Source organism: Micrasema longulum, unplaced genomic scaffold (genome assembly GCF_059751315.1).
Source record: "Micrasema longulum isolate JH-2025_06_02 unplaced genomic scaffold, ASM5975131v1 h1tg000193l, whole genome shotgun sequence".
Taxonomy (NCBI): Eukaryota; Metazoa; Arthropoda; class Insecta; order Trichoptera; family Brachycentridae; genus Micrasema; species Micrasema longulum.
The window spans coordinates 130,606-154,282 of NW_028277398.1; the positions used below are offsets into that span (position 1 = coordinate 130,606).

General features: G+C 35.2%; 1 protein-coding gene across 1 annotated transcript in view; it reads right to left on the reverse strand.

Moving 5' to 3' along the window:
- Nucleotides 1–221: 221 nt before the first annotated feature.
- The window catches only part of Gfrl (Glial cell line-derived neurotrophic family receptor-like), a 144,906-nt gene continuing 121,450 nt past the window's right edge, over nt 222–23,677 (reverse strand). Inside the window, exons 6-16 of the mRNA XM_088243161.1 lie at nt 22,276–22,674; nt 15,614–15,838; nt 13,580–13,736; nt 13,386–13,478; nt 10,029–10,166; nt 7,012–7,217; nt 5,467–5,936; nt 4,396–4,600; nt 3,380–3,525; nt 2,922–3,041; nt 222–1,236 (exon numbers count right to left, since the gene is read on the reverse strand). Coding sequence (XP_088099287.1) covers nt 403–1,236; nt 2,922–3,041; nt 3,380–3,525; nt 4,396–4,600; nt 5,467–5,936; nt 7,012–7,217; nt 10,029–10,166; nt 13,386–13,478; nt 13,580–13,736; nt 15,614–15,838; nt 22,276–22,674 — 2,993 coding nt within the window. The 3' untranslated portion in view covers nt 222–402. The remainder of the gene's footprint in view (nt 1,237–2,921; nt 3,042–3,379; nt 3,526–4,395; nt 4,601–5,466; nt 5,937–7,011; nt 7,218–10,028; nt 10,167–13,385; nt 13,479–13,579; nt 13,737–15,613; nt 15,839–22,275; nt 22,675–23,677) is intronic.

The window sequence follows — 23,677 nt, forward strand, 5'->3', positions numbered from 1 at the left end:
CTCTGAATCGAAGACAGATAATTTAAAACATTCGTTTATAAATAAGGAATCCGCCTTAGAGGTACAGCGAACCGTGTCAGGAGATATCACTGCACCAGCGGATATTATTGATTATATTTTGAGCATCGATAGAAAAAATAAAGACTTACCAATGGCGATGTATATCGCTAAATTGTAATTACAGAATTGTACATCTTGACACAGGGAACACTTAGAGGAATTGACAAATGTGGTGTTTACCCAAACAAGAATCGCGTGTAAATAGTATTTTTGATATGTATGCGTTCCGATTCTATGAAAACATCATCTAAAGACAAAAACTGATGATACACGGAGACGATCTAAACTATCCCTAGCTTAACATACAAGACACTAACTACAGCCAATTTAAAGCTTTCTTGATTATCTAACAAGTGGGTGGTGAAATGGAAACGTGTCGGACGAACGTCGGCGTGTATTTTCGTTACCCGCGGAAACATGTTCGCCGACTCGCGAGACGTGCGCATGATGCACCGGAGTGAGGTTAGGTTCACGTTTGACGTTTGCCGACAAGATGGCTGCCCGGGCTGCGCCGGCGGCGGCGAGAGGTGTAACACAGACTAAAATATTACCCCAACGAGTGTTATCTTGAAACCCTTTATAAAACAGTAAGATATTTTCAGTCTTCGTTGGAGCGCTAGTGGTAAAAGCTACAGCAGAGTCGTCTACGAGAGGGCATGCTGGCGCTGTGCAAACTACGCTAAATGGGACACTCAACATGACGGCCGGTCGGCTCTCGACATGCACGTTAACACGACGGCTTACGACTAAAGTGCAAGGGAAAATACTCCCTTTTAAAGTGTATCGAAAGCACATATTTCCAAAAGACAGTCTTGCTGCAGGCGCGTGGCCTGGCGGATAGAGTAAAGAATGAACGCGGGAAACAATCCCCGCTATATTTATGTATACAGAGTAAAAACAGTGAGCAACATTTTGTAACATTAATTTGTGAGTTTCTACAGCTAGGACGACGTAGAACAGTGCGCTGTAGAGGGCGGCACGGCTGTGCAGCGCGAGGGCCAGGGCCAGGAGGGCCGGGGCGGCGCCGGACGCCCGGGGGGCCGTGCTGGAGGGGGGAGGGTACACCACGTCCACCTCGGCGATCTTGAAGATGGACAAAAGCAGGTGGGACGATATGGCGTAGTCCTGGGAGTTGATCTTCGATTTGATCATGTCCAGGAGACCGATGCATTCAATCTGCAAATACAGCTTTTTTTTAATTGATTATCTATATATTTAAAAAAAAAAATCTTTTTATTTATTAAGGAAAAACAACAGTTGTTATATAAGAATACAAAATATAAAAAAAGTACATACATACAGTTAAAGCTTTTCACAAATATAATGAGAGAATATGTTACACAGTAAAGAGAAAAATAATATATTATTTACGTCATGAGAAAAAAAAGAGCTCGTACGAAGGTTAAGGGATGAGGAAATAGGAGGAGTGGAGTAGAGGGATTTTCAAATTATAATTGACCAATTCAACATTTTGATATCATAATAAAATAAACATATTTAAAGGAACACAAACTTATTACACACTGACAAATGTTTTATTTTACAGTGTTTCAAAAAGTTTTTTTTGAAGTCTCAAAATTTTGCATTAAAAATATCTAAATGGGGACAAAGTAAATTAAATTTGGAGCAGCTACGATAAATAAACGAGTTTTGAACATAATCATACACCCAGAGGGCTTTTACACGATAACTAAAAAAATAAAAATAAATAATTTTATCGTAACACGTAATAATACGTAGGTACTTATCTGATAAACGACAATAAAAAATAATTTAAGAGTGTTGAATGACATAAATAATATGACTATAGAAATATATTAAAGATGAAATATTGTACAAAATTAAGTTAATATAATACATAATTAAATGTGTTTTCAAAATATACAGTTAGTATTATTTCAATTTAAGTGAGCAAAATAGAAAAAGTCGGCGATTTTTACGGCATTTAAACAGTGTAAATTATTTTGATTTTATTACCGTAAGAAGTTTTTCTTTTAAAATTGACAATGAAAAACTTAACATAACAATTTTTCCATACTCGTTTCTAAGCCAGTGTAGTCTAAAGATTGGAGAATTCACAAAATAATTATTCCTACCAGACGCTTACGGTGATGCAGTTTATGGTGAATCATAGTGTATCTATTATATATTAAATAATTAATTTAAAATGCATTTTTTTAAAATCACGCCTTGTTTTATTTGAAATTCAAATTTTCAGTCGTAGAAGTATACCATATTATTAAACTTGTATATTATATGAGACTTGGATCACTCGAAGCCAGAATAAAATAATATATTATGCGAGGTTGATATTCTCCACCCCTGAGGTATTCCGAATAATAAAACATTTCGACAAAGTCCCTTAGACTTGCGCGCACTTTTTTCAGCAGTTTTGGGAATAGCTAGTGGACACTGGAGGCTAGATCAGCTGAGGGATGTTCAACCGATTCAAAACCAGCTATTTGTGTGCTGGAGCATGAGTGGTGTGTGCAGATGAGGAGTCGGAAGGGTCGGACAAATGTTAACTAGGATACTATATAAATGTTGGAGCATCGCTAGAAGAAGTGTATACAAGGCCAAGGGGATGACACTAAAAAACAAGGTACAAAAAACATTTTTTATCAACTCCAAAATACATATCATTCAACCCCTGTGTGCCCTGTAAATGCTAAGGCAAGAATGATTTAACATCTAGAGTCTAGGTGAATTATTTTTTAAATCATGACTCTCAATTAGTTTTAAAGCCATTACAAACATCAGGCAGATAAATTTCCAAATAATTTTAAGAGAATATTTGTTTTGTAGTTTGATCCTTTAAATTTTGTGGTATAAGAATGATGATTAAAAATATACAAGCATACCTTGTCATTATCTAGCACAGCCAGTGGGTTGATGGTCCTCTCCTTCTGTGTGGAGGGAACAGCTGCTGTGATGATCATATTCTCGTTGGTAACATTGAACAGTGTCAGGGAGCAGTTTGTCTGTAAATTACCAAAAGTGTTATTCATCAAACAGGAACAATATATTGACTTTTTTTGGTGGAACTGTATTTTAATTATGTATTTTAAAACGCTTAAAAATGAAATTAATATAACAAACTTAAGTTATGCCTCTAATCCGGAGACTTTATATTGGTTGCACTGTAAAAATGTGAATACAAAATAAGTAGGCACATAATACTCCTAACCATACGCTATATACAAGTACATGTGCATCATTTGGTGCAAATGAGGTAATGATGCATCGTTAAGTTAGATGTTTAACTCCAACACCACGACCAGTTAAAGTTCTTCAATCTGAAATGTGTGGTGTTTCTTACCCCTTCATCAGCTAGAGTGAGCATGTACTCTTGGAGGATCCTCACAGCATCTTCTAAACCTAGACGAGTGTGGGGGCGAAGAAGGGCCTCGTCCTGAGAGCTAAACCCTAGCAGAAGGTACACTCCTGGAGGAAGACTATATTCTCCTGGAAATGGAAAGAAAAGTTATCACGTGAGAATAACGGTTTACGAACCAACAATTAGAGTCAATGTGGAATCATTTATTCATGAATCAATTTTTGCCTAATTGCCAGTCATTTGCAACCAGCTTGGCTTGCCTTTTTTCATCTCGCTCTCTCGTGTTAAATATGTTTTATAATTAATACCAACGTGACCATCATAGGTAGTGCAAAAAACACCCATGTACGAGCGGATGAAGATTATAAGTTCAGTGTGTGGAAAAGAAACCAAACCTGGATGGAGGAGATGGAGTGTTTTCGACTCGATAGCTACTTTCATGTAAAAATCATGAGGTTGGGGCATTTACCTACTATGATTTAGGGTCTGCGTTGAATACCTCCATGGTAGACGTGAAATACTGGTTTTAACCTGTCCGGGAGTGAGTTTCTGCCGACAAAACTGTATCTGGGGAGTGAGTTTTTTTTCATGTTTTTTTTTTACTTTTTATAATTTTATAATTTTATATCATTGTCAATGCTATGAGCAACATATTTTCTTGAATAAAAATAATAAATTATACCAGTAAATATGAATTATATCAAAATTATCGATGTTTTATTTCATGGGTTGTCAACCATCGGTTTTACAAGCCCAAATAATATTTCTGAAAATAATCGGACGTACATGTACGCCCATACTCCATTGATGAAAATTTTGTTTGGACGACCATGTACGGCCATACTCCCGGACAGATTTTATTTTAATGTTTTTATGGCCCAATAAAAGCAAAAAAGCTCCGCAACACATGACAGAAGAGCGAGAAGTTATCTAAACATGCCATAGTTTACTAGACCTGCGTTTTGGTGCTAATTTTTATCCATAAGAGTGACTCTTACCAGGGTTGGGTCTCATGCAAATGAAGGAGCCGCTGTAGCAGTAGCAGCGGCCGCGGTACGCCTGATAGGCTGGAGCAGCGTGACTGTAGAAGGCCAGGGCGGTACGGCAGGGCGCGTGGCGCACGCATACCGCGTGGCAGGAGACCGACAGGTGACTGTCGCAATGGCACAGTTCAGAGCAATCCAACTCCGCGTCTCGATAAAGCTGGAAATTTCAAATAAGAAGTCTTTGATAGCAGAATTTAAATGAATTTTTTAAAAACATTTAATATCATTTTTTGTACCGTATGTTAATCGCACTCTTTACTTATCATTTGGTGCAGTAGATCACGATATTACCACTGACGTATCTCTTACGCTGCTTAAGATGACATAATTTTTTTGCTGTGTGTCACCAGAAGTCAAAATCTACTATTTATCAAATCTTCTAAGAGCAACTTTTGTTTTTACACCCCAATGTCAAAAATGAGTAGGTTAGTCGATTCGTTACATGACTTGGAATTTTTTGGGATAGATCTTCCGGCTTTTCGTAGATCTTTTTGCCATTAACATACAGTGTGGGTTGAATATTAATTGTAATGGGTGAGCTCGAAATCTTATATGTTATTCGTTTTATATATATATACTATACTTTATTGCCCTTGTTTGTATTTGCTACATAGTTTTATGTTCTTTTTGTTCAGTTTCTTATTCATATGCTTTTTCATATAACCTTTTGTCACTGGCTTAGGCCATATGTGCCTGTACTACAAAGGGAAGTTAACGTTAATCCTAAATTTTATCTACAAAGTCAAATTAAATTTTTTGTATGAAAATCAGAATGTGCACACAATTTTTTCGTCTAAACATGTTTAATAACAGATTACCGACGAAGATTAAAATTTTATTTAAATAAACACATTTTTATACATAAATATCGATTTTACTTCACACCATCTCGATATGTACTGATGAAGATATCGTTTGTAATTGTGGCCCTTATCTGAAATATTAGAAAAAAATGGCAAATCTAAATCAACTGCAATAAATTAGTTAATTTATACTACAATATATTTGTTTTTAATAACTTACTCGTCTTGTGTGCCCCTTCTGCACAAATTGATCATCCAACTCTGGTCTCTGCACCACGCAGTACTTCACAGGTTCCGGAGTGGTTGAAGTAGTAGTAGTTCTTGTGGTCGTCTCTCTCTCCGTTGTCGTCGTCGTCCTCAGCGTCGTTGTCTCCTCTTCAGTTGTCGTGGACGGGGTAGTTGTCTCCGTAACTATAACTTCCACTTGCTCCTTCGTTCCCTGGTTGTTGACGATCTCCACTTCAATGTTCCGCCCGCTCTTGACTTCTTGCTCCATGTTGGAGTGGGTGGACCTCGGAGTGACAATGATCACAGATGGCGGGTGGGTTGGATGAGTAACCGTGATAGCCGTGGTTTGGCGAGTAGTCTCCGGCTCGAAAGACTCGTGGATTGTGCGGATCCCATTGTCAACGAAGGTAGTGGTAGCAGTTGATCCGTAGGTTTTGATGTGGAAATCACTCTGGGACTCGACTGCAAATAAAGAGATATGTTTGTAGTTATGATTATTCTAGATCTCTACCTAAAAGCTTTTATTGTTATTACGTCCTTAATGAGCTGAAAAAAAAAACTAAAAACTGTATAAGAAAATAAGCACAAATGACAACTTAGCATTATTTAGTTGATTTCGCAGTCTGTCAGACGGAGAGCCAAAGTTGCTGATGTCATGAACAGTATGGTAAAACTAAAGTGGCAATAACCAGGACATATGGTTAGATAGGGAGGCATCAGAATATTGGAGTGGAGGCCTTAGACAAATAAAAGGAATATCAGAAGGCCACCAAAGAGAAAGACAAACAACATTATGGAGATAGATGGTGACGCCCAGACACTAGATGTAAAGAGGTCAAGACAATGACAAGTGATAGGAGTTAGAAGTGGTCTATATCCAGCAGTGGAAAGAGAAAGCCTAAATAATAAGGAGTCGTACCTAATATACGCAAACGGGAATAAATGGACGGCTAGCTATCATATTGTTTGTTGAGTTTACATAAATAAGTTCCTTAAAGGACCAACAAATTGATACCATTTTTATAAGGATATAAAAAAATTAGGATGAGGTGGCATGGAAATAAATATCCTTTCTTAGAACCTATATTCCTCTTGATTGCTTTTCATCTACTTCCAAACTCGTTACCTGATCCCACATTTTTCTTAATTTCACGTGTAAAATATAATGTATTCATATTGAGCTGTCAAACAGCTGTTTTTTTTAATGAATTTAAAATTAGCACAAATTTTGACCATTCCGTTTTTTAGTTGGCTGGAAGATATTGCTTTTAGCAATTAGTCTGCCATAGCACTTTTATTTTGAACATGAAGATTTTATTTAAAAAAAATCAAAGTAAATATTTGCGTCCTTATGATTAACCCAAATACTTTAATTTTAGGGCATTATTTGAAAATGGGAATAAAGATGAGGTAGAATGGGGTTGAATCTCGGACCTCTAATCCGTTAGTCAGCAACAGAATCGTAACCCGATTCTTAAATAAATAAATCTGGATCGAATCAGCGTTTTCAAAAAATATATAGATTCGCCGTGCTTACCGACACAGGGGTTGAGCCAAAGCAGCCTCTGCCAACCGAGACAGTCGTGTAGTTGAGAGAAGTCTGTCCCTTTGCAAGCGCAGGCGGTCCTCAGCTCGGTGCCCAGCATGGCCAGCACCGCGGCACGACACGCTTCCGCGGAGCCCGCGCAGCGCTTCGTCACCGAGTCCACGGCGCAAGATTGCTCGTACAATTCCAGGTGGCTCCTGGAAACCATGAAATAAGGAACGATAACAGTCAGATCGAAAATACGCAGTGCATTATAAATTATTATCGACTAATCGAACCGTGCAGCAAAACTTAAATGGCAGTGGGCAGGACCCAAAATAATAAAATAGAGACGATGGGCAAACAAAAAGGGCACGAAAACGGTGGGGTAACAACAATACCTTGATAACCGTAATAACAATAAAAAACAGTGGCTGTTTTGAAAGTGAGACTCCGCCTCACTAAAAAATCATACTGCATTCTCCGCACGTTTGCAATGAGGCGCGTTGAATAAAAAGCTTTAATATAAAAATACATCAACAGTATTTTGAGATTGTCCAAATTTTTGTAGACAAGGACTGGATTCAACTCCCCGGGGAGCTGTTAACATTAAAATATTACAACAGAGATGAAGAACATTTAAGAGAAGGTAATATAGAAATCTAGGCATCTACAGGGCTTATGACCTGTCAATGGCTGGTTTAAGTGGCCACTTTACACACTGTGTAACATTCACCATTCTGCCCATATTTGAACATCTATATTTCTTTAATTCTTTCATCTGTTGATGTTTGTGAAGTTAAAGAGCTGAAACCTTCGTTTATGCTAGAAATTATGATAGAAATTAAATAAAAAGGAATCAATTCATTAGTTACGTAAACCTTGACAAAGAAGCTTGTTTGCTTTGAAACCGGTCGGTGAAAAATAAAAATTAGTGGTTAAAAACAAAGTTGTTTTATTTATTTTATTAGTTAGAAACTAGCTTAAATATATCTTATCTTCAAGACCGTCGAAATAATTCCGACCTTCTAGTTCTATATAAAATTCTCAACTCACCTTTTGATGCGCCCGAACTACTGAGCTCAATAAAATAAAATATCCCAACTAGAAACCTCAGACAAAACTGACTTTTTCATACCGATAACCAATTGAACTAACTATGGTTTTTATTCTCTTATGCCCAGAATTCTTAGGTCTGCCAACAAACATTTCTTTGATAAAAATTTGACTTCTTTCAAATGATCACTGAATCAAATTTAACTATAAACACCTCTCTCCTACTTTCACTTCCACTGTACGAGACGCGTTTCCGCCTCGTATAAAGAATAGTGAGACTGTAAAATTTCGGCAAGGCGCAGGTATTCTACTGCGAGCTGCGATAGGTATCAGTAGCCCGTAGGTATGAATATTTATTCAAAATACTGTCGGCTGATAGAGGCGACTAGCAGGTTGCAAATCCGCTTCGGGATTTGGCCTAGTCCAGGAAGATTGCAGTGAAGATCTGAAGACGAAGCGGCAGAGTAATCGGACAGAGTAGAGTTAAACGAGAGTGTTTACTGTATTCGATCGATGTCTTTATGTTTACCATGTGCACATATTTATACAAGATTAGCAAAAGATCGGCAAACCTACCAATACTGTGGCAACAATACTTCGACATCATATGGTAAAAATGCAGTCATCAATAGACTTCACACTCTAGGCAATGAGTACCAGGACGTTGGCGACTCATTTCACATGAAATTTAGTACATATAGAACGGCTCTTCTTCTTTATTACATTAGTAATAATAGTTCTAGGTAACTATTTGTTACTATTGTTAAAAAATTGTTTTAAACTTCTTTATTAGTGTTTTTTTTTTCTTTTTTCGTTTCTTTTCTTGAATTAATTTATAAGTTAAAAATATTTCTCTTTATCATTTTTTTTACTTCAATATATATTTTCATACATAAACATATACTATTTACCTAAATATTAGTTTTAAATAATAATACACAAATATGTATTTTTTAATGTTATTCAAAATTGTTTTCTTAGTTTTTTTTTTATCGATAATTCTATAACTGGTAATATTTTATTCTTTTTTATAGTTTATATTTCTTAGACTTTCTTAATTAATAATATTGTTTTAAATGCTCTGTATTACTTATGCTTACATGTATGTATATTTAATTGTATTTGTAACTAATATGTAAAAGGCACCAAGTGCCGTTTATTTCAATAAAATAAAATAAAAAATTACAAAATCTGACCCTACGTTTAACTTAGGTATGGGAATCGTGCCGGCCCCCCGCTCTAGTCAAGTATTCTCCCGAGCGGCCAACGTAAATAGGCGCCCTCTGGCCAACGTATAAAGCTAGGGTTTCCTAGGACAGCGGTGCCCGTATTTTAACGGCCGTAGTGAACGGTGATGCAGTGGACAGCCGTCGTAACGGTGACTAGAGTGTGGTTTCCTAGGAAAAAGGTGTTATCAACACCATTTAACACCGTTTCCCTAGGAAACCACTCTTTATTCGACGTTACGACGGCTGTCCACTGTATCAACGTTCACTACGGCCGTTAAAATACGGGCACCGCTCTCCTAGGAAACCCTAGCTTAAGCCCCGACCTCCGCCCCCGTTCTTCCATTGCACAATCAAGCGTCGACCAGAGCGGCGTGAAAGGGCCGCTAGCTTGCCACGCTCCGCTCAAATCGTCTTTATACGGCGGCGGCCGGTTAGACGCGGAATTAGCCTCGCAGACTCATACATACTGGTTACATAATATTAAATACAACTAAAATAATGAATGAAACATTTATACTAATATACAATAACAAAGGAAAGGACTATGACGTCAGCTACACCCACCAAGTCTACTTTATACCATTGTGTATTTTTACTTTTCTTCATAATAATTTTCTATGAATGAATATGTCATTAAAAATGACCATTGGGCGTATAAATAATTAAATTAATTAATTAACAACAAAATTTGTGTTTCAAACATAACTTTTTAAATAATGGACGATTGGCGTAACACCAACTCACCTGCACTCCGGTTGCTCCCTGCAGGACTGCGCAAGAACGTGACAGGCTGGTAGAGGAGCTCCCGGCTCCCTCTGGGCGCACATCGGGTGGAGCTTCTCCTGGGCATTCATGCACGGGTCTTCTTTGTTCTCAGTTTTCCTAAATAATATAAGAAATTGTTAACCCTGATCCAAAATTAATGAATCAATCTTCATCATCATTTTACGTATGAAGAGTCCATGGAAAGAACGACCAGAGAACCCCAAAACATGTTTTGAGTTGAACAGCTAGCATTCAGAAAGCAGCCAGCCATAGAAAAGTGAAACTGAGATAATAGCACTTCTATGACAGGAGTGAATAATTGAATCCACACAAGAGTTGAAATGTTTTTATTTTTGCTAAATGATAAATAATAAATCCTTGAGTGGTCCGATGATGCATGAAGTTTTTTATTTTTTTAGAAATCAAAGTTTTTTATTTTTTTAGCATTTTGCATCACATTCAACATAAAAATTATTTAAAATAATATTTCATCCTACTTTTGGCCCCGTACCGAAGTTGGAAGTTTATCACTATCTGAACATTTTGTTAATATTGATAAAATATTTTTTTGTTAGTAAATATATTATTTCATCTCATTACAAATTCGAACACGTTTTGAAACTACCGAAATGCAAAAAGTTTACACTCTGCGGAACTGATTCCGTTGAGCGCCTGCCTAATATCGACAAAAACAATGGCTCATTAAAACAATGCAACTCATTTATTACAAAACAAAGTGCAACTCACGCCCTTAAATGCTTATTTAATAAGATTTAATGCACATTATAAAATTTAATTAGGCTGATTTTCTTACTTAAATACGAAAGGACACCCGGCTTAGTACAAAAAAATCGACGAGAGCCAAAAGTAGTATTGAATATTTTTTGCAATACGAGTAATCCAAAAGGCAACTTTTTAGACCCCTTTAATTTCAAAATTCGGAAAAAAAAATATTGGCCCACCCTAATGTTGGTCTCCTACCTATTTAAGGTCAATTTATGTAAGTAAAACTTTAAACTTCAGAACGCATAAAATTATATGTACCAAGAAACTATTTATATGGAGCCAAGAGTTTTTTCTGAATGCAGGACAAATTTACCGTTGATGATGCCTGTGGGGAGGATAATTGGTCTGTTGAACAGCCTACCGAGAGAGGTGAATCTTTTCCACGCTGGGATTACCAGCTTAAGACTCTTCCTCTCTAACTATGTATCATAATGTGTATTAGTGACTTATTGGTCATTGTTTACCATTGTTTTTATGGACTACAATGAAAACACCCACCCCTTTCCCGAAACTGTTCATACAGACTTGTGTCTTTCTTCAGTTTCGCATATTCAATATCAATTTAAAAAAAAAACTAACTAAGCGAAAATTTAATATTTCTATACAATCAAATAGTAGATATAACAAAACAAAAAATCTTTAAAAGCATTCATTGTACCCCTCACTGCAGTATTGTCAATTTGTGATCAATCAAATACACATGGTCAGTACAATCACCCTTTACTTATTTCCCAGTATGACAGTGAAGAAAAACAGCGGTAGTTCCAAATTGAGACGACGGCCGCATGCTCCTGTTGCATGTTTTTATGGACTATATGTTGGTCCTTAATAATCTATTGTGCTTTAAAATATGTTTTTGTAATTACCTAATCATAGTCTTATTATTTTTATTCTTAGAGGTGGAAGTCAGTGCTATTCAAGCTCCTGACGTCACTGCGACCTGTGAATATCTATTGTGACGGGTCCCCGTGAATAGTTCTTAATCTCTAAGCCCAGGTCTATAAAGAGCGGGTGGAAGGCGAGAGTTTAGATTTTGCTAAATCTCCCCCACCAAGCCCAGGTCGATAAAAAGCCTAGCTACTGCCTGGAAGACGAGAGATTACACTTTGCTACCCCTAATCATAAATACGTGCATTGTAATTGGCATTCGTGCTGTATTGTACATTTAAATCGAAGAAATAAATAAATAAACTTCTCCATTTGTAATTTTTGACTTTACCTCACTAAAAAGATAAAAATTCGAAGCTTAGCTTAGAAGTAGATTACACCAAATATATGCTCTTAGTTTGTTGGACTCAGAAAATGAATGTAATGAACCGATTGGAGGCATTTGAGATGTACTCGTATGTAAATACATCGCAGAATGCTGCCTATATCACGAACCGACATGGTCAGTAACACAGACGTACTACAGAGAGCCAGAGCCAACAGAGAACTGTAGTCGAGTGTGAACGTTAGAAAAATCTCATATTTGGATCATGTACTGAAGGAAGATAAATATCACTTCATTCAGTTGCTAATCAAGGGCAAGATTAAAAGATGGCGGAGAGTTGGCAGGAGGCAGTTGTGCTGGCTGCGGAATATAAGGGATGAGACAGAAGTGAGGAGAGTTGAAGACCTGTTCCGAGTAGCGCAGGACAGGTGCTTTTGCTGCAGTGATCACCAACGTCACGTCGAGGGGACCTAAGGAGACCCCGGAAGAAGAATAAGAAGTTTGTTATTGACAAGGATTGACCTTGATTGGATTATATCACTAAAGTAATAAAGAATCCCACTATTTTCTAATTTATTTTTTTCTATTAGCGTACTATTTAACAAAGCAAAAATATTTTTTTTTTGTGCGTTATTTAAAAAGATATGATTTTTTAAAGTTACATTTATCAAATATTGCGCCAAATGAATGTAATCAGTGTGTCACTTTTCAGTAGTGACGTCATGGAACGGTTGGCTTTCTTACTTTCACTGACCGCGGGTTGTATTTCTCCAGCCAATAATAAAACTGACAAGAATCTATGGAATATTGCTTTGATTACTTCATTTAGTTGATCGTAATTTGCTAATTTCTATGTTATGGTTGTTTTTACGAACGTTTCGATTTAGAAAAACGTAGAAAGTTGACGTAATCTCTGGTTGAAAAAAGAGTATAATGAAAATTATACTCTTTTTTTTCTATAGTTAAAACGTTTCTTATAATGTGCGGGGGCTTTAAAGCGGAAACCGGAAATACTACACGTGGATATAAGGAGTGACGTCATTATTTACGATTTTAAAATGAATACTATTTTTAACATTTTTTATTTATTTTTGCGTGCGTTTTTGAGATATTTCATCCTACTCCAAAATTTTTAAATGTTCACGTGTACACCAAAACATATTTAAAATTTAATTCCGGGTTGGGCTGGAATTCCTCATTCCAGACTTTTTAATTGTTAACCATCATATCTGTATCGTACCGGAACCACGAAATGGAAACATTCAGTTGCTTATCATAAAGCACTAATTTACATGTAAGTGTTTATAAACAGGTATTTTTTTTAATGAATTACTTACTTGCACAAGCAAAATGCGATCTCTAAGTTCCATTGAACATTCGGGGTCCTGTAAAAGTTTCTCAGGGAAGTCATGCAACCTTCTCTATCACACCTAAAATACGTGAAATTGAAAGACATGAATTCAAGAATCAATAAATTATTACTAAAACGATTGTGTATCTTAACGGATGGTGAAGTATAAGACAAACAAACCTGGAAGCGTCACATGTCTGCAAAACGGGAGTCAAAGAAGTGGTGCAAGACTTATCCCTGATGCAGCGATCCAAGGCCAGATGACAAGTGCTATGGAGAGAAATCCTGGGAGTACTTCCTTCCTGACCTTCATTTCCCTCTCCAGAACCGATCCGTTCTAGTTCCCAGGAAGCGTTGATGAATAAAGCGAATCAGTTATAACAATGATAAATAAATCTGTTTTCAACCAAAAGGACAATGCGTAATAAAAATAAAAATAAATACAGATTTTGACTTTGATATTATCTACAAAATATACGAGTAATAGATTCATTATTTTTGTTTACATTTTCAAAACGAAAGTACTTTTATCAAAAGAAGTTTGGATTTTCGCTTGAAAAAATAATAAAAAGATCTTAAAAACAATCAGAGTTTATATATAAATAAAAATATAGAGTTTCTAAAATATTTTTTTATTACTGTGGTTCTCTACGTGATTACTTATTTCAAATTTTATGTTAAAAGAACTTGGATTAAGTTAAAAAATTCAAAAATATTTTAAAGTTAAAAAAAACAAATGAAAAACTATCTTACAGGTCTTAATCCATTTTATTTGATTTTGTTTTCATCAGCAGAGATCTTAAGAAAACTAAAAGATTACAAACATGAATAAATAAGGACTGGTTAAAATTCGACTCGATTATCTCAAGCTTTCGGGACATGTGGTGATATTCATGATGATGATGACAAGGATTCCGATGAAGATGGATTTATTACTAATGATGAGTTGATCTAAAATGCAGGAATCGTTTCTAAACGCCACGGATTTGGAACCAAACTAAAGGCAAAATTCCTGTGCTGTGCACTTCTAGCCTGTGCTCTCCTCGAGACCGAAATCTCCTCAGCATCTCACCAATGTACCAGCAGACTCCAGATAGTTCCGTGGAGCTATTAGCTAAAGCTAAATAAACAAGTTAGTTTGCTATGTTATTTCAAACGTGAGAATGGGGTCAAGGTAGCAACTGCCAAAGCTGTTCAGGGTGATCGAACATGCCAATAACTTCAAAAGTATCATCAAATCTCGGAGAAAAAACATGACAGGGGAAATAGACGGGACATAATAACTAAGGGGTACTACAACCAGCTAAAAAGCAAATGGCGTCTTGTAAAGCGTTCACAAAATGGCGTCAAGATGTCAAACGTGCCATGGACTAGTCAATGATTGAGTCAATTTTTGCGGATCTAAATAAAGGTTTTATTAACAGTCTAAACACTACAATATACACATAATTGTATGTATTAGGAAGGGTGTGGTTTTTGTATAATTTTTATTTTACTACCAGTAAAAAATGAGGATACATAAATAATTCATAATTTGATAAAATAATTGAGTTTTTAGTGACAAAATTTGAAACTTTTTTACTGTTTGCCATTTGGTTTTAAGCTGGTTACAAAATTTATGATAAAATTTTGAAAACTTCAACGCGTTTCAAAAAATTTCAATAAACCATTATCTACTTTGAAAGTAAACATTTTAAAAGCGGTACAAAAATTTCATAAAAATCTCACGAAAGCTATGATTTGGAATATATCAGCTTGTGACATACCAAAATTATTTTACTCAATAAAATTGATTGGAACCAAGCATAAAATAGATGCATAAATTTTAATAAAAATTTCAAAAAATCCAAATGGTTGAAATATCATAAAAATGCAAAAGTCATGCAAAAATGAATTCATCGTTTAATTTTGTTTTTTTATGACAAATAATACAATTTTGAAAAAAAAAACAAGTAAATTATAAATTAATTAACCTTTATTTATATATTTAATACCGAACCATGTATTTTTAAAGATATATGGTTTATGTGTCTGATGCTGCCCAAACATTGCGTGGAAAGGTATGTAAGGGACTCATGTAAAATCAGAAATAAAAAGCGCGTAAAATCTTTCAGGGTAGATAGAGACACTTAGTAAAGGTGTAGAAGGTGTAGAGGCAGTAACACCAGTTGGAGAAGAGCCAGAACAACAACCGTCCAAAAAATTGGCACATACTCGTCCCATCATGGTTCTTGTGGTGTGTTCCCCCCTTTCGCCTCCCGGGTCTTCCAAATAGTCTTCTGTGCCCTTCTTCCATCATGTGCGGACTGATATGGTGTTCGTCTATTTCGAAGCCGTCTTCGGGGCCAAGATCAGCTCCGAAGAACCAGTCGGTCGAGGTGGAGGAAGTGGTTTTGTTGTAGGTTTGGGATTTCTTTCCATCAGGAAGTGCGGAGTTAACTGTAAGGGGTAATTCAGCTGAAATGCTGTCAACGTCCGACAAAAGTCAACCATACTTAGATTCGAAACCATTATCAGAAACGATTTGATTTCAAAACTATTCATTCTGAAACACACTGCTATCCTCAATAATCTTTAAATCAACATTATTATTTCCTAGCTCATAATTCAATCAATAACATTAAATAATCCTTTTGGCTTTAATGTTCGTTGTTTAAATGTTTCATATTTAAAAGTATAAGTTATTACATATTCATTCAAATTGTATAATCGCTAATTACACAGAACTTTTTTTTGCGCTCCTATACCGTCTATATAATTATCAAATGGCTTAGATAAAATTTTACCAAGGGACTGAAGTAAGTATAATTTCATTGAGTTGCTAGAGTAGCTCTTGTGTAGCTGTGACGTCAATGAGTCTACAAATAATATAAGACTTGAAATACTGTTTTTATACATTTCGTTTTAAAATACCTGTATTACAAATTACCCCATCTTTTGCTCAATGTAAAAAGAGGTTACAGCACCGTTTGTAGAGAGATACTTTAGCAGTATTTTAGCCCTCCGTTTCCGGTGATGCGTTCATAGTACACATTGCATCTTACGAGGAGATTTATAAATAACACAATAGTTTAAATAAAAAGTCGATAAAATGACATCACATATCACTCGTCACACGGGCTGTAAGAACTGATTTATTTAGGTGTTTTCTGTTTCTTTTTCTGTTGGTCCTAGGTTGTTCGCAAGTTAAATTATTTGACGCTCCTGTATTTATTTTATGTATGTTGTAGTTAAAATTAAATTTAATATTTGTCTTTTTTTATTCTTTTTCATCTTAAATATCATTTGTAATTTTTTCGTGTAGATTAATTCCTCTAGATTGAGCATTTTTGTTATTCTATATAAATCTGTGGTTCTAGTTTATTTATTAAAATTAAATGTTACTTTAAGTGCATTGTTCTTTGTATTGATTCTTGCATTTGTTCACTACAGTGGAACCATATTATTAATCCATATACTAAGTGTGGAAGTATAAAAGCATTGTATATCATTAATTTTGTACTTTTACCAAAGACTTCTGTTCTTCTCATTATTCCAATAATCCAACTAGGTCCAACCTAGTTTTTTTATAACTGCTTTGAAATGTTTTGTCCAGGCTAATTTTTCATCCACTTCCAAACCCAAGTACTTTGCATTTGCTGTTTGTTTAATTTGCTCATCTTTAATTGTTAGGTTAAGTTTTATGGGTCGCTTGTTTTATGAACAATAATATTTATTGGACACGAAAAAAGCAATTAAAACTTTACCAATGCGTCGCATCGTCACGGCGTATGAAGTAAAAGAGTACCGAGTGTACGATCAACTCAGTACGTCTCACTCTCGCTACTATAGGTATATTCGTGAGCGAGAGAGATAATTTCGCGCGTCCGCAGGTCAGTAGTCAAGTAACCAGTACCACTCAAGTAGCTCGCTAGTAGCTATCGGGGCTTTGTTGGGGATGGTCCACTCGCTCGTGGTATAAGCTTTAGCAAATGGTTTTTTCGTGTTTTGAGCGATTACATTTAAAATGTTACAACTTTCGTCTAAAATATTTTGAAATATTGTTGATTGAAACAATTTGCATATGAAAACTCCATTTTTCTGATTTTAAAACTCTCATTTTTGCATGTTTATTGACTACACAGCTCAGGCACGCGCGAATTTTTTGAGCACAGTAAGGAAAGAGTGTAGGTTTAGTGAAAACTAATAAGTCACGACATACTTTTACCCGCGTCTAAGAAAGTTGAGGTTTTCTTAATCGCTTGTTTTCTTTTGGTTTAGAAAACTTTCCAAGTCCCCGCCAACAAAATATCTTTATTTCATATTTAAGTAGTTTTCTGTTCGGGCTAATTCCCTGTTTCCGGTTTGCCCAATGTCTCCCAGTTAATGTTTTTGCTAAGTTCCGTAATACTTCCAAAGCGAATTACTTCTTTCTGCCCCGAGGGATTTTTTAATGTCAACATAAGTTTGTTGTCAATACTCAGAAGAGAAAAGGGTTTGGAAGGAAAAGGACGCTATTAATCCGAAATTGTGTAGGTACTAAAAGAAACGAGGCGCTGAAATTTCCCCAATAAACGTAACAATTGAGATAGGCAACATTTAAGAGAAGGGGTATGAAAGTCTAGGCATTTACAGGGCTGTCATTTGCTGGTTTAAGTGCGTAACACTTACCATTCTGCATATGTTTGAACATCCATTTATCGTGTATTCTTCCGTCAGTTGATTTTTGAAAAGTAAAAGTGCCGAAACCTTTATTGATGTGAGTGAGTTTCATCTTACCGAATTACTTCACAGACACACTGGGACACTACTGAAAATATTAATTCATTTTTTCACACTGGTAAACCTTTTTTTTAAAGGAATAACCGGCTAAGCCTCTGTTTTGAGGCTTGTCAGCAAGTAGGATTGAGAATTTGGAAGGATGTAATGAAAAATACACCACAACACCTAGACCAATTGAGAAAAAGATCTTTCTTGGATTTTTTTCTTTCAACTGGCGGGATTCGAACCCGCGACCCCAATTTCACAGTTGGCCGTCTAACCTACTGCGCCACGGCACCCTTCTCTGTAGTGTAATGGTAAAGATAGTTATCCCAGGTACACTCCAGGTTCAATGGGGAAATGACCCATATTTTTTTTACATTTTAAAAGCAATAAAGGCCTATGAAATACTGTCCAGTAAAAAATATTTTTTTGCCAATTATTGGCATGAATTAGTGGCATGAAAAATACTTCTAAATTTGTAATTTTGAATTCCCACAAAAACGGTCATTCTATTGGCCACGCCCCTAGTACGTGGCGATTCATATTTATTTGTTCCTGGCCACTGAACTTTGTTAAGAACAATATCGCGAATATTGACGTCACAACAAACAAGGCCAAACACGTCGCATTTTTCTAGCAACAAATTTTTATAATAATAGTCATGGATTATTAACAAAAAATTACAATTTCTTTATCTACTACACACATACTTAGGTAATAAATTTCTCTGGTTTGCCTAATATATTTTTGAAAAATTGGAACACTGTACAGTCCTGCTCAGAACAGGTTTTCTTAGTGAGGAGGAGTCTTAAATTACCTTTGTATTCTATATTATTTTATTTTTCATATTTTTATATTTATTTTATACGGTAAAAAAATATTATTCGAAAAAAATTTGACCCAGCAAAATAAACAACCGAATTAAATCCCATTTCAGTAAGATTATGATATTAAAGTAAACATTTTGAAATATCACATTTTTGGCAGCATCAAAACAAACATCAAATTTGAAATTACTTTGATCAGTCCCTTGGTTTTTTGACAAAGCGCTGAGTCCATTCTATCTCCTTTGACAATCTGCTCTCCATTTTGAAAATTTTATTTACCATTCACAACAGTCACTCGCTCTTAAATTATTTAATTTATTACACCTAATTTACATTATTTTTCTTTATTACAGTAGGTATAAAAAGTACGACATAAATAGTTTAAAATTGTACGTCTACATTTATATAAACATTTATGTTAAATATGAAATTTTAACACCAAAAGCACAGTTAAAGCGTAAAGCCAAACCAATACAAAAATAAGACCCTCGAATTAAACAAGAATTTTAACGATTTAAAAGAAAAACATCGCGAATTTTTTAAATTTACCAAAATGCCACCTAACCATTAAAAAACGTGATGTGTTGTTTTTGAATTGTTAAAATAATAATTTTTACTGGTACAACCGATTTTCAGGGCAAATATTTTACAAAAAAACCTCAATAAGTCAATTGTTTGGATTGGAGTTGTTTTCTTGAATTAAATTAAATCATTCATGTCAGATTTTGCCTTATCTCCTTAGATATTTTATGGAAATATTTGAGTATTTTAAAAAAAATAATGTGTATGAAAAATATATAAATATTATGTTGTTGCATCAGACAAGAATGAAGAAGTTTCAAACCAATACCAAAACATAAGTTCTTTAAAATTTTAATGGATACAGTTTTTTTACTGTATTTGCTAACAAAAATGTGATAATGTTATATTGCAGATATTTCTGTAAAATTTTCAGGCATACATATACACAAAATATAAAATAATTTAAATATTTTTTTAAAGAAATCGACTTTCCCGTTTTTATAGATTGTAACTATCAAACTTCAAACTTTCCATTAATAAAGCTGCTTAAAATTTTAATATTATTCAAACGCCCCTTTGACCATTGGCACCGTTTTCATTCGTTCTAAAAAGTAGTTAAATAAATGATTTTATTCAAGGTCTGAAAAATTTATATCACTTAGTAAAATTGTTTTGATTAGTTTAATATGTATATTATAATTTAATAAATAATAATAGTATACAGTGTAAAAATAAATTGTTTTTGATGTTGTCCATGTGCATTTTTCAAATGTGTAGTGAGGAATGAAAAAAGAGAAGAAGAAGAGTAACACATCAATTCATAGAAGTCGTAAGATTTAGAACTAAAGAACGAACAGTAGAAAATCCAAAATGCCCCAAAATATAATACTAAAAGTCATGCAACAACATGCAACCATAACAACAATCCATGCTTTTCAAATCAACTCTTTCCAATGTCATACGATAAATTATTTTATGATAAATTAGCGATTGCATTTATAGATTCAGAAAATTAAGAACGAAGGTACTTTATGGTCGATTAGTAAATAATATTTGATCAAAAAAGTTACGCAGCTGATACAGACAATTGAAACCTCGAGGTATAGGCGAGGGCCTATAAATATATGGAGTTTGAAAGATTGTAATTATCAGGGGTAAGAAAATAATTCGTTAACCTCGTGGTCTAAAAGTTAGCGTGTTTACCATGCACGAGGTTCCGAGTTAGATTCCTACATGAAACATTTAATAAAAAAAAAAATCCTATGCAATATTTCATAATATCTGAAGTGTTTCGTGGCATAGAGCTTGAAATAGTGAGGGTGAATTAAAAAAAAAATAGTAGTAATTTTTTAATTTATAAAAAAATTTAGATTGCTATTTTTTGGTTGAAGATCAAAATATTGAAACACTTGCATTGCCATAAGTATCGCAAGTAAAGTAACAATATACACGGTTTTTCAGGGCCAGACCGCAAAACTTCAGAGGAGCATTCTTCACGGTTAGCTTTTTAAAAAATCCTAATAAAAGTTTTCCTCAAAGTCATTAAAAAAAAAAGTTTTTTTTGTTTTAATCTCAAATTGAGCGTCCCTTCCGTAAACTCTTACCCCTCAACAACAAAAAAAACAGAGATAAAACTTATTTGACCAAAGCCAAAAACAGACGCGGACTCGGAAGCGGCTGGGTAGAAGAGGGGTAGGGGTTTGTGGAGGGACTCCTTGTCCGAGAAATTAAGGATTAACTAGATTTTGAGATCATATTTTTTTTTTCAAAATCACTTTTTGGAAAACATTTAACAAATTTTTTTTAAAGCTTACCCCATGAGGAATGTTCCTCAGAAGTTTCGTGGTCTGACCCTCAAAAACTGTGTATAAACTTTGATAACAGTCAATATAGTACCATGCAAAACATTAAAGAAAAATATGACACCACAAAGAGTTGCAACATAACAGCATAACACTTAAAATTTTACGTTTTTCGATAAGATATTGGACACAGACAAAAGCAGCCTTCCAAAGATCCCGAAAGGCTGACATAGGTGAAAAATGAAGGTGTTGAAGATCTAAAAGACGCGGAAACAGACGAAATAGACACACGTGGTCGGTGAGAAGAAAAAGCTGCAGTGTGAGAGAACAGAGGAAAAACTAACATTTAGTGATGCAAAGAATAGTAGTGAATAGAAAGAATCTGAGATCATTGTCGGAACTTAACAAGAACGTGGAGTGCTCTAAACAACAACAAAAAAAACATTGCACATACAAAATATAGTAAAAGAGATGCATTTAAGTTCAACACCACAGAATATTGATCTTTAAAACCAAAATATATTTCATATTTAAGGTAATGTTGGAATTCAAAAGTGTTGGACATGAACAAACTAAAACACTGAAAAGAGATGTGTATTTTTGTAGTTTCTATCTACAAATGCAGCAGTTTCACTCACCAACATTTTGGTTGAAATGTCCCTTAGAAAAGTTATGTTGCTTTCTGCGAATTATTTAATAAAAATCGTGCCGTTTGAGAAAGCAACTTAAACTTTACTGATTGACAGGGAACAAAGAGAGCGGCATTTAAACCTCGCTACCTTCACCTTCAGACCCTTGTAGCGACCAGGAACTTACAATAGATAATAAAGACACCAAAGCACCAATACATTTGGAATTCATTACGATTAACGACGAGCCTGAGATTCCATCCTTCCCTGGAGGACTCAAGCGTCGAACGAGAAGAAACAGATCTTGCACAAGAGGAAAAAATAATTTAAAAGCTCATCTGGCGAGGTCTCACCCGACTGAACTCTGTTTCGGGACACATTCGGATGCCTCCTGCTTGCTGACGCCGCTGCTTGGGATCTAGACCTTTGGCCCATCGCTTTGATTATGGCTTGGATTAGGTCGCCACCCCCCGTGTTTGTTATAACTTCCGTTCCATTGTCTGTGACCAGCAGGATGGTTCCGTCGGGGGCCACGTATCTTGTCACGTTGGATTTGAATTCGAACGATATCGATTTGTGGTGTTTCTGGTGGTTCGGAGGTGGCTTGGTGGAGCCGAGTTTGCTGGGGTGGAGATTAAAGCGATCTGGGTGGCGGTCCGTCGGAGGAGCGGGGGTCGGACGACGTGGCGAGTGTCGCTGACGGAGTAATCTGGTCAGGAACAGATCTGGTCCTCCCCGGTCTCGCCTTCCTTCTATTCAAGTTAAACTCTCTTCTCATCCATTTCTTGTGCCTTATCTTATGTGTTAGGAATATATTGATGTGAGGTTTGTCCACTGTTTTATTTCGGATCAAGTATGTTTTTTTAAATTCTGTCTTTTTTTATAATGTTTTCTCGATCGCGTTGTAGTGATAATTTATAAACACTTCGAAAAAAAAATGTATCGAAGATTTGATTCAGTTTAACTCAGACATACATAATAAAAATCAACAAACATCCAAAACATAATAAAAACCCTGATTCTTTTAATCTTGCATTCACGCCCCAATCACACACGTCAGCCGCAAACTATTTATACAATGAAATTATAAATATTTATTTAAACAATTAAAAATATAACAAAATAATTCTTATAAAAAATAAAAAGAATAGTACAGTGGTATCTACTCGAAAGATTTGGTTACATTTCTATGTTCAAATGCTTTTAAAACGTTATAAGCAGTTAATTTAACCGTAAAAACTTTTAAAAATTAGTAAAAATGGATTACTAACGAACCCATTACAAATTTACTATTATGCTCAATGTTAATTTTTGTAAATTTGTTGATAATTTTAAGTTGCTAGAATTTCACACTCCATGCACTTTGTAGCTGCAAGACGATTAGTAATCTAGCTTCACTAGGTAAATGTTATCGACGATCAAATATATAAACCTAGTAAATGGGATCTAGAATTCCAACCATCCATGCGCTCAGTAGCTGCAAGACTTGTTGTAATCTAACTTCTATTTTTGTAAATTTGTTTTTTATTTATTTTTTTAAATATAACTAAAACTCACTAAGAATTCTTACTGTCCATGCGCTCTGTAGCTGCAAGACGTGTAATCTGTAATCATATTTGTAATATACCATAGTTGGAGACGAGGAACTCGAATCCCAACCGTCCATGCACTATGTAGTTGCAATACGTGCTGGGATATTTATTTATTGTACAGCGCCCTTGAGGTGATTTTCACTTAATGGTGCTGGATAAATTA